The 12,402-nt window shown below is 40.0% G+C and overlaps 1 protein-coding gene across 1 annotated transcript; it reads left to right on the top strand.

The window, feature by feature from the left end:
* Positions 1–645: 645 nt before the first annotated feature.
* Positions 646–11,961, top strand: LOC144945042 (ras-related C3 botulinum toxin substrate 1-like). The gene is made up of 6 exons (XM_078873235.1): positions 646–680; positions 5,232–5,303; positions 7,774–7,891; positions 9,263–9,325; positions 10,341–10,500; positions 11,421–11,961. The coding sequence occupies exons 1-6, from the start codon at positions 646–648 to the stop codon at positions 11,555–11,557; spliced, it is 585 nt and encodes a 194-aa protein (XP_078729361.1). The 3' UTR covers positions 11,558–11,961.
* Positions 11,962–12,402: the final 441 nt, after the last annotated feature.

Below are 12,402 nucleotides of genomic sequence, written 5' to 3'. Positions count from 1 at the left end.
TAAAGAACACGTGCTCTGCAGAAGGGTCGCCTGGGATGTTTGTTGGTTGTTTATTTTATTGTAAGGCCACTTTTCGATTTAAAGCTTTCGTGACTGCAGGGATTCATCTTTTTGGTTCTTTTGGTAAAGTCACGTAGAATGGAAATAATAAAATAATAAAAATAAAACATAAAATAATATAAATATTTTATTAGAATAAAATAATATAATTATTGTATTGTTTTATTTGGAAATAATAAAAAACTACGTAATAGATTAATATAATTATTTAATAATAATAAAATGAAACTATTCTTTTTTTATAGATTTATTATTTCCATTCTACGTGACTTTACCGAAAGAACCTAGAATAAGTGTAGTCATAATAATAATGATGATTCATAGCAACCCGATAATTCATCGGAGAGGTAAAAAAAAATACAAGCTGGAAAAAACTCCCCATGGAAACAAAACAGATATTGTAAGATAGCGATGAAAAAAAATCGCACCAATTCATGAAATTGAATGGTTCAACCCCTCCTGGGAGTGCCGGACAAACCCTGGGGGGTGCGTCTCTCGATTCTTAAGAACTGGTCTAACAATAAATATATATAACACGGGTCTTTGTGTTTGTGAACTCAGTTGGGGACTCATGGTCAACTCGACATGACGGAGATTAAATGCATCGTTGTTGGCGACGGGTGAGTTTTCACCATCGTAATTATTTCCGTGAATTATAAGAGAGACAGACGAGACGAGAACAGGGTTGACACAACAAAGTAGTTTAAAGGAAGTGTTTTTTTTATTGTTATCATTGTGCGTTTATGTATTACCTGCTTTTATTATCATCCCCTTCATGAGATAGCCTTTATTAAATATTAGAAGCGGAGGAGGCGAGAACAAGTTTGAGGGTTTTGGGAATTGTTGTTTACCTGATAATGAAGAGCAAGATACCAATGTGCATCAAGAAGTAAGTACGTGATGAGTGTATACTTACCTTAACTCTAGATACTGCACGCTCTAGGAATGCAGAAACAAAAGCTTACATATTAACGGAGACAAAATATTAACCATCAGATTTGCTGATGACAACGTCATTATAGCATTCAATGGGAACGGGCTCCAGGAAATGTCAGAGTAACTCAATATTCTATTATGTATGACGATATGTTCAGGAGTTAAGTGATAACGAGCCGAAAGGCTCACAGGGTAAATCCTAATAAATGAAACTGAAACTGACAGTTCGTGTAGTTTTGCTGTTCCACCATTAGCAGCCTTGTTTACTAAGTAAGCACACCCTCTCAATGTGTTGCTTTTGGTGTTTAGTAATTCTAATCTGTTAACATTTAAATGCTCCTCGGGATTTTACCTTTTTATTTGTATATTTGTCTGTCCAGTAGTTAAATACTATGACTCAGTCGTTCAACACGGTCCTCAGACACCAGGAGGAACAGAAACAGTTTCTTCTTCGAGTGTTCGAGAAGCATCGTCAGTAATATCCGAACGCAAAGAAGTCCAAAATTGTCCAAAGAATTCGCAGTGATATTTATCTGGACCATGTTGTAGATACTATCATAAATGATCAACCAGTATTTTTTGGGGGATTTCCTTTAAACTCGCAGTGCTTCAGATTAACAAGCAAATGAATAAAACCAGGATACGTGCTTTTGAAGATAGCACGCTTTAATTTTGAGTGGCACCCTAATTAACCCATTCAAAAATTCGAAGGAGGCATCACAGTTATACACTCCACTACTCCTGACGCAATTGTCTGGCTGAACCACCTCATTGTAGAATTATAGTTGTTGCTCTTTATCAACATAAGCATTGCCAAGTTTGGTTGAATATAAACATCAGGAAAACGAAGGTTATGTACGACAAGTTCGCTGACAATCGGAGATGTATGTCGGAGGCACACAGCCGGAAAAGACAGCAGAATAGGTATTCATAGGACAGCGATTGAGGCTAGACCAGGGAAAATATAATGCCACAAAGATCCAGACCAAGAGCAGGTTGGAGTGCTTTTGTAAAACGAAACCAACTAATGAAAAACATAGAATGTGTTAATCAGTCCATATTTCATGGCATGACATTGATCATAACGTGGAAATTTATAACAAACATGAAACAAAAACTGAAAAGTGCGCAAAGAAGCTTGGGAATGTGCACACTTGCAATTACTTTGAGACACAGAAAGAGGAACTGAGCTGCTCTGAGCCGAGTTCTCCAGGAGTCAACACTTTGTGGTGACACCAGCTTATCTGTATCATCAGAACAGTGGATGATGCACTCCAACCATGATCGCTTTGGTAGTGGGTTGTGACTTGCTTCTAGATTTGAAGCTTTCGTGACTGCAAGGATTCATACTCTTAGTTCTTTCGGTAAAGTCACGTAGGTAAAAAAATGAAATTAAAATTAATAAAAATAAAACAATAAAAAATAAAAAAATCACGACGTTTCGGAGGCAACACAAGTCTCCGTCATCACGTGACTTACCGAAAGAACTAAGAGTATGTGACTTGCTTGTTCACCAGTGGCCATATTCAAACAGTTTTCACCCCGACCATACAGTACAATCAAAAATCATCATTGCTTTGATGCAAAACCTAAATTAATCTGTCAGCACTTTGGTTACACATTCACGGCAGCAGAGAGTTACAACCCAAAAGCAAAACTAACATTGATAAAGGGTAAAATGCATCTTAACTAATCTTAACTAATTTAAGGGGAGGTACTGCAGGTGAATAGGCAAAACAAATTGCTGTCCTTTTATCAGAATGAAAAATTACCAGATGAATATACACAAAAATCTAAAAATCTAAGATTTGTGTGTATTGTGAATTCCACCCCATTCATTTATGCATATTATGTGCTATCTCATTAAATATGCAGAAATTTACATATTATGTAAACACACTATTGACTTAGTAGATGAAGTCAGAACTTTTTGGTTTGTTTTAATGTGATCAATAACTAATTGGTTGGTAATCTACAGAGGCTTTTCTAAAAATATCGTTATTTCAGTTAATTATGTTAAAATACACTTTAACATGTTAAAAAACAAGATTTTCGCAATGTGTTCCCCCTCTTATTGCCATGACAGCAAAGTAAATAGCCATATGTGACTAAGCTAGACGTCTGCTCCAGAGAATAAGCTTTTCACTGATATGCAATTCAACTAGGTTAATTCTTAACATGCGGAGATAAATTGCGATGAAAGATGCTAAAAAAGCTAATTTAAGGCTTTGTTTACTTGGCGAAGTTTATATAAAATCATAAAAACTAACTATTTATAAAATAGAAATATGTATTTAACAAATATAAATAGTTCGTTTTTATGATTGGTAATAATTGTGTGCATGTTATGAAAGTTTACAATTTGTAGAAGCAAAACGTAAAAAAATATGAAATTGACAAACTGAACAAAATAATGATTTTTGCCTGTAGTACATGGCCTTAAATAATAATCTTAACAGGTACATTAACAAGTTAGCACTTTAGATATCTTTACTGAACAGAAATAATACAAAACCACCAGTACTTGCCTCACCTGCCAGTAAATGATCATGAGCACACAAGCTGCTAGAAACAGAAGGAAAACAGAGAGCGCCAATCTATTCCAGACTTCACTAAGTCACTGAAATTGAAGCACAAGCGTGAATGAATGCAAGAATATGTATGAAATACATCCCTTGGGGACAAACATACATTTGTAATTTATTGTCTTAATTATCAGCAGAGGTGTAGAATGCTTTTTTAGTAACGTCGGGGCAAATAGGCGTGATTACGATAGGTGCAAAAACAGGTTTCCTGCGAGAAAAATTAAAACAGCTGCTCAGTTGGAAAGGTTATCATGTATTATTTTACTTCTGTTGATGTAACAAATAAAATGGCACCGTTAAAGTTTTGCCACCTTGGGTGGTGCCCATATCTGGTCTGACCCGAGGACTAAGCCTGGTGAAAATGATTGGCATGCGTCTGTGGATTGTGAACAAACTTGTTTTCTTGCAGTCCCCAGTGACGGATGGTCTGCATGGGGTTTGAGGTGACACCCCACCTAAAATGTTGTTATAAGCTATTTTTAAATATATATTTATTTGATGTAGAATAAAACTCAGCTATAACAGCTCCCATTCAAATGTTAATACCAATCGGTGAATTCAAGTATATATTTTTGATGTAAGTGTATTCTCATAAAATAGTTTAAAACCAAACATGTATGTTCTCTCCGTGGTCACGTGGATTTTTTTCTCCGGGTCCTCTGGTTTTTCCTTCCACGTTTATAAAGATACTTTTAGAATATGTGGCTGTTATAAATTTCCACGTGATAAACCACTCCATTGAGCTATCATTTGTGGCGAGGTCGCTTTTGAAAAAGAGCTATATAGCTCAGTAGGCTTCACCTGGTAAAATAAAAAAAAACTGTTAAAATCTGAATACAGTAAGACCTTGGATTGCGACTAACTTGGTCTGCGAGTGTTTTGCAAGACGAGCAAAATTTTTAAATAAATATTAATTTGATAAACGAGCGGGGTCTTGCAATACGAGTAGTACGTGTTTACGCTTTGTCTGCCGAGCGTCACGTGATCACAACTGATACACGAGTGCTTTGGATTACAAACACGTTTCCGGAACGAATTATGCTCGCAATCCAAGGTTTTACTGTAGTTTAAAGTGGCACAATGAAGCCCCTGGCTAATACAAGCCGCTGTTCCAACTTAATTTTCAAAGGGACAGCCAAACAGGTCCCTGCGGGGTGGGCTGGTAGGAACGAATAACCAAAGAATATAAACATACTGTATTATTACACTTGTTTAGCCAGGAAAGCGTCACTGAGTGTAAATGTTTTTGTAGGGTCCTGCCAAGTGTTTGCAGTAGGGGGCGATGCTGCTACACGGACGGACGGACGGACGATATAATCTATTGTAGGCTGGTTCACTTCGTTCCTACCAGTATAAACTCATCCTTCTAACGCCCCCTCTCACCTACGGCGCCGGCACCGCCCCACCAAACATTTGAGAGGCCAGCTGCCACCGGCATTAAGGGTAAAGTCAAGAAAAATTCACACATTTTTCGAATTCACCAGTTATTTGCTGTGTGTGCGGCACGTGTGTGGGTGTTATGAGAGACAAGCACGTCGGCTGTGGTGCTTTCCTGCCGCACCACCCTAAACAGGGGATGCCATAGGCAAGAATAGAACTGGAGATTTTGTTTTTTGTCTTGTGTGATCGTAAGTCGTCGTTCTTTTGCAGATACGTGGGTAAGACATGCCTGCTCGTCGCCTACACGTCTGACGTCTACTCGCAACACAACTTCCTCCCCTTGTACGTGAACCCAGCCCTGGTCAGGGCCAGAAGCGCACTCAGATAGACATTTGGAGGGGGCATTGTTTTTCTTACCACAGGTCATTTTGCCTACGCGTGCACGTGTGTATGTATTTTTATTTGCATATGTGACCGTGCGTAGGTATGTATTTGTCACTCTTTGTGTCTGTGTGTATGTATGTGCGGTGCGATAATGTAATGGTGAGCGCACTGCGCTCCGAACTCCACGACCAGAGGTCGATTTCGGTGACGAATATCTGAACCCGTTTTGGGCCTCCTCTAGGTCGATTGGGCCTTAAATCAGTACCTGGTGAGGTGTGTAAACGTTAGCACTGGGAAGACAAAGGCGGACGGGACGTGGTATTGGGTACCCCCCCCCCCCGTTGTGCCGTGCCAGCCTTTATTTAGGTGCTACTCGCTAAAAACATTTTTAACAACCGTCTGTTAAAGGCTATATGGGGGATCTTTGTTCAGAGACACAGTTAGAGGTACTCTTAGGTTTTTTTCGGGAAAGTCACGTAGGTGAAAATAAAGAATAAATACAATAATAATAGAAATACCTTTATTATTTATAATAAAAAAAATAGAAATAAAATTATTATTTATAATAATTTTATTTCTATTATTTATAATAATTGTATTTCTATTATTATTTCCATTATTTATTTGTTATTATTTATAATCATTTTATTTCTATTATTAGTTCTATTATTTTATTTGTATTATTTATTTTTACCTACGTGACTTTACCGAAAAAAACCTAAGAGTATGAATCCTTGCAGTCACGAAAGCTTCAAATATAGAACAGTTAGAGGACTCTGGGTGTCGCGCCAGCCACAGTGCTGGATATGGGAAATGCAGGTATGTGATTAGTACTACTTATGCCCGTGCATTATGCAGGATTAGCAGCATCAAAGGGAGGGGATATGGGAAATGCAGGTATGTGATTAGTACTACTTATGCCCGTGCATTATGCAGGATTAGCAGCATCAAAGGGAGGGGATATGGGAAATGCAGGTATGTGATTAGTACTACTTATGCCCGTGCATTATGCAGGATTAGCAGCATCAAAGGGAGGGGATATGGGAAATGCAGGTATGTGATTAGTACTACTTATGCCCGTGCATTATGCAGGATTAGCAGCATCAAAGGGAGGGGATATGGGAAATGCAGGTATGTGATTAGTACTACTTATGCCCGTGCATTATGCAGGATTAGCAGCATCAAAGGGAGGGGATATGGGAAATGCAGGTATGTGATTAGTACTACCCATGCCTGTGCATTATGCAGGATTAGCAGTATCCAAGGGAGGGGATATGGGAAATGCATATGGGAAATGCATATCCCCTCCCTTTGATGCTGCTAATCCTGCATAATGCACGGGCATAAGTAGTACTAATCACATACCTGCATTTCCCATAAATATGCTAAATTCCTCTTGATATGCAAATTATTTTGTCAAGGCGTCCTTTCCCCCCCTTCCTACCCAGCTTAAATATATGCTCCAAGCATGGTACTGTTTCATTCAGACGCTGTCGCCTCGACAGACCTGGTTTTCACCTGAGGACGGCTGCTTGCGTTGTGGCCGAAACGTCGTGAGAATTATTGTATTATGTTTTATTTTTATCATTTTATTACTTCCCTTCTACGTGACTTTACCGAAAGAACCAAGAAGATGTTTTTTTACCCTTTTATCTGGCAACAAAACTGACACTTTTTTTACAAAGAGTCATGTTTGCAAAGACCACAATACCTGCAGTCATAATGTATGCATTGTCCTTGAAGTTGATTGGTCCACACCCGAGACAGCTTTCCTTAGAGCTTGTCTCACATGGGTTGGACCAGATGACGCCAAAAGGCGCAAGCACGTTTATTGAAAATATACGTGCGTACTCTTAGTTCTTTCGGTAAAGTTACGTAGGTAAAAAATGAAATAAAAATTAATAAAAATAAAACAATAAAAATCACGACGTTTCGGAGGCAACACAAGCTTCCGTCTTCAGGTGAAACCGTCACAGCAAAATATCTGTACCTTATATAGTGGTTGAGGGGGGAGGAGCCAGGAAGGGCAGCGGGGGAGGAGGAGTTGTGAAGTGGTTAATAACTGCTGCCCTTCCTGGCTCCTCCCCCCTCAACCACTATATAAGGTACAGATATTTTGCTGTGACGGTTTCACCTCAAGACGGAAGCTTGTGTTGCCTCCGAAACGTCGTGATTTTTATTTTTTACTTTTATTAATTTTAATTAAATTTTTTACCTACGTGACTTTACCGAAATAACTAAGAGTATGAATCCTTGCAGTCACGAAAGCTTCAAATCTAGAATATACGATCGTGCCAAACTAACACGCGGTACGACCCGAAAACACATTGCAGAACAATGTTGCCGGGCTTGTCTGAAAAAACTAGCCTTAAACTGCTGTTTCTGGTACTGTAATAATTTAATGGGCTGTGTCATTTTCATTGCCAAGGTTTAACAGCTTCTATGCCAACGTAACGGTGAATGGCGACTCGTTGAACCTACACCTGATGGACACACCAGGATTAGAGGAGTATGATCGCCTGCGTTCTATCTGCTACACGAACGTCGTGAGTGTTACCCCCACATAACGCTCGCTTTTCAGACGATTATATCAACTTCTAACTCGGAACAGTATTCACTGATCCTGGTAAGTCACCACCGCCGCCCAGGTAAACAAATGTTTCCCTTGTGTGTCACGTGAACATGAAGTAAAACACTTTGGTTACGTGATCTTTGACCGTAACTTTGTTAAATTCAAACGTGGCGAACCTAATGTTTATGAACTGCAGGAAAAGGCTTTGAAGAACTCAAGAATGAAGGCTGCAAAGTTGGGATGGAGATACATATGGGCAAAACAAAAGTCGTGTTAAACATGTTTGCTGAACAAACTGAAATTATTATTTGCCGGGTTTGTCTGAAAAAATCTCGCCTTTGGAAAACGATCTAGGAAAGTAAAATCAACCGATACCAAAATAACCGTCAGGACCTCCCCAAGTCAAGATTAAGCTTTTTGACCGTAACTTTGTTAAATTCAAACGTGGCAAACCTAATGTTTATGAACTGCAGGAAAAGGCTTTGAAGAACACAAGAATGAAGGCTGCAAAGTTGGGATGGAGATACATATGGGCAAAACAAAAGTCGTGTTAAACATGTTTGCTGAACAAACTGAAATTATTATTTGCCGGGTTTGTCTGAAAAAATCTCGCCTTTGGAAAACGATCTAGGAAAGTAAAACCAACCGATACCAAAATAACCTTCAGGACCTCCCCAAGTCAAGATTAACGTTCCACAACCCACTTCGGGATTTTATTCTTGCGTATGACGGCAATATGTTCAGGAGCTAGATGACAATGTCGAGACAGCTTCAGGAGAGAGTCCGTGTAGTTTTGCTCTTCCAAGCTCTCAAAGTTCCCACGTTCAACTCTGAGGCTCGGTGAATAGCTTGGGAAAATACCAACGTTGCTAACTCGCACTTAATCATCAACCCCAACGAAAAACCCCACCGTTTTCAAGTTACCCCACAAACCATACCATGTATTGAATTACATCAGAACATCGCAATGCAGATGTATGTATGCTGAACTTCTTTAACATCGTACGTAGCCAACAGTGCTAATCGGAGGTGCGGGGAAGGACAACATCACCTACAGCGATGGATAATAATAAGGAATTGCCCACGGTGCGATCGCGGTGTGCAATATCAAACCACAGACCACATAGTAACACTAGCGCCTGCTTCGACCATTCACCGGCAGAATTTCAGATGTTGACCAGGCTGCTCCTGAAGCCAGCTGTCCACGGGCTCATCCACCAACCTCAACATGAACATATACACACTGGATGTTACCAAAACATTAACAACCTACGCTGCATTCTCCTACATTACTTTTTAAAACGTTATCAAGTACTAATTGTGTTTGTCACCTTGCTCTGAACAGGACGTGGTTCAGATCTGTTTCTCTCTAGAGAACCAGTCTTCATTTGACAGCATCCATGCCAAGGTGAGCGGAGGCTTTAATAGCGGCAATATATGCCAAACACACTCACCACTGCACTAATAATGATTTCAAACAGCTGCGATTGAGACAAACAGCACCGGTGCTTTGTACTATGACATATGATTCCGTAAAATGGCCATTAACCAAACAAAATGGGACAAAAAACTGCAGTGTGCAAATAATTAATATTCTTTGGTTCTTTCGGTGAAATCACGTAGATGGAAAATAATAAAATAAAAATAATAAAAAATAAAAAATTCATTTAAAAAACGACGTTTCGATCACAACACAAGCGGTCGTCTCTCCACCTGATGACGACCGCTTGTGTTGTGATCGAAACGTCCTGAGTTTTTGGTTTTGATGAATTTGTTATATTTTAATAATTTTGATGATTTTTATTTTATTATTTAATATCTACATGACTTTACCGAAAGAACCAAAGAATATGAATTCCTGCAGTCACGAAAGTTTTAAGTCAAAATGTGTGCAAAGAATTGAGAGATGTTAAGGAAAGGGCTTGGAGCCAGAGAGAGAAGCAAGTGGGCACTCACTGATTAGCGTAGATGCACAAACCCTTCTCTATACAGATCACGTGACGACCACGGTTTTCGCAAAGCATCATCGTGTTCTTCTCACATTTAAATAATGTAAAGGTGCAGCCCTGCAATTGATTATTTACGCCACTGCTTCCGAAAGGTCCTCCACTCGAGTAAGCTCTCAAGCGCTCTTGAGAACTTCCATGCTGGCTATACATTTTGGATGGGAGTATCACACCTTACCCCACGACATGCAACCTACCGATTGACTATGGTGTATCAATTTATACTGCTTGATAGACAGAGGGGATATTTAAGAAAATTGCCCCATTGTTTTAACTGCTGTGCCATGAGATTAAATTGAAATGGCAACCTCCAGATTGTCCAGTGCGATAAACATGATACCACAGCAGCATCATACATTGAAATATAACCTAAATGAATATGACGATGCTGTGATGGCTTTGTCGTTGGACTTCCAGTGGTACCCAGAGGTGCGCCACCACTGCCCCACGGCTCCCATCATCCTGGTTGGCACTCAACTCGACCTCCGGGACAACAAGGACACTGTGGAGAAGCTCAGTCGGAAGATGCTTCCGCTCATCACCAACGAGCAGGGCCTGGCCTTAGCGAAGAAGATTGGTATCACTAATTCACCATGCCAATATTATTGTAATTTGTTTAAAGTTGGGATATTTGATATTTAAGTAATCCGTTACTCTATTGATTGTTAGTTCAATCATCCGATTAATCGATAAAGTGTTTTAGAAAAAAATGTGTCTCACTTCTGTTCCCGCATGTGCCGCTGGATGAGAAGTGATGGGCGGGATTTGATGATGTCATTAGCATCATCATCTGTGTCGTGCTGGGCGTGGCTTGTAGGGGTTGCCTGCCTTCGTGAGGCAGAACGTTAAGCCGTTTGTAATTTTTATAGGAGCCTAAGTAATAAAAAAAAGGATTAGATTACAATTTGTCATTGGTTCATCTACTAATCGTCCCAGCTCTACATTTCTTAAAGTGGTGCTCAATTTGCAGTGCAAATCACGGCGACTCTGCAGTTTCCATTTTGCAACATAATTGCACATAACTGAACCATTTCCGCATAGGCTGAACTGTGAAATGCTTCTAGGTCTAGAACCTTGTCTCGTGGAGGCCTATTTCGCCAGCAGTGGTGTAAGCAAACAATGGCAGGGCTACACCTTTAACACATTTCATAATTAAACGGACGTCGGTTATGCTGGAAGAGCTTAAGACCGGCAACAGGAAGACTTCTTCACAATTCTAGCAAATCGCCTGATGAAGTTGGTTGTAATCACCAGTGAAACGTCGTATTCAAATTGTAAACGTTGTGGGTATACGCTTCAACACACCGGTGTGTGCTGAAGTAGTAACTAATTGACACGTTTTGTTTCCGTGACAAACCTTACTATTTGGTTGTCGGGTGGTGGTGGGTTAACGACACATTTATATCCACGCGATCTAACCCAAAAATCTTTATAATGAATAATATTGCTCGCGAAAGACCACACGTTAAACAGCGTTTGTGTGTGGCGTCTGTGCAGGGGCGGTCAAGTACGTGGAGTGCTCGGCACGCACCCGGAATGGCATCAAGACCGTATTTGACGAGACCATCAGTGCAGTGCTGTGTGACCCACCTGCCAAGAAGCCCAAGTCCAGGAGTTGCTGCAGGCTACTTTGAGAAAAAAAAAAAACGCTCGTCACGAGGTGGCCACGAGGCTCAGGGGTCAAAGTGCTGAGCTTAGAGGTCACTTCTGATATGGTGCACGGGCCAGAGAAGAAATTGGTACCGCATTTACTTACAAGGCTAATACGGGTGAATAATTTGATCATCCCCTCGTATAAGATTGTGATTTTATAATTCACTCTTGTTGACCACATACAGATATTGGAACTGCGAAAGCTATTCGACCCCAGGAGATAACGATAAGTAAATCATCTATGATATTATAGATGTGAATCCAGGTTTCAGCCACTTGTGATTAAACCGAGCTTCTGAAGTGTGGTGCGTTTCTGGCCTCAGCACACTCACCAATGACGACTGCACACACAAAGATCTCGTTAGAAATCTGGTTGTGCACTTAGTTTGGCGAGTTTCCAACCCTGGTCATGCAGAATATCATGTGACAAACATTACTCCTGTAGAAGGAGTGTATGTATGTTGAAATTCTTTCGCACCGTACGTAGCCAACCGCGATATTCGGAGTGGGAAAGTGCTGCCCCCTAGTGTGGGAATAACAGCTCTCTGGGATACACCTCAGAGGCAGTGACGTGGCATGCACTTGCGTGGATTGTTCTCGAAATGCGAAGGGTTGCCCTGCTCTTGAGAGTGTACTGAATGTATGCATTGTCTCGTGGCATGGCAACAATAGCACATACTCTTAGTTCTTTCGGTAAAGTCACGTAGGTAAAAAATGAAATTAAAATTAATAATAAATAAAAACAATAAATTATTATTAATTTTAATTTCATTTTTTACCTACGTGACTTCACCGAAAGAACTAAGAGTATGAATCCTTGCAGTCA

Source organism: Lampetra fluviatilis, chromosome 36 (assembly GCF_964198595.1).
Source record: "Lampetra fluviatilis chromosome 36, kcLamFluv1.1, whole genome shotgun sequence".
Lineage (NCBI taxonomy): Eukaryota > Metazoa > Chordata > Hyperoartia > Petromyzontiformes > Petromyzontidae > Lampetra > Lampetra fluviatilis.
The sequence above is the reverse complement of the archived record's forward strand: the minus strand, read 5'-3'. Positions and strand labels throughout refer to the sequence as shown.

Bases quoted from the DNA above. Each gene is read 5' to 3' on its own strand.
- LOC144945042 (XM_078873235.1), top strand. From the start codon at position 646: ATGACGGAGATTAAATGCATCGTTGTTGGCGACGG. The intron at 5,304-7,773 runs GTACGTGAACCC...TTCATTGCCAAG, and splicing joins CAACACAACTTCCTCCCCTT to GTTTAACAGCTTCTATGCCA. The intron at 7,892-9,262 runs GTGAGTGTTACC...TGCTCTGAACAG, and splicing joins CTATCTGCTACACGAACGTC to GACGTGGTTCAGATCTGTTT.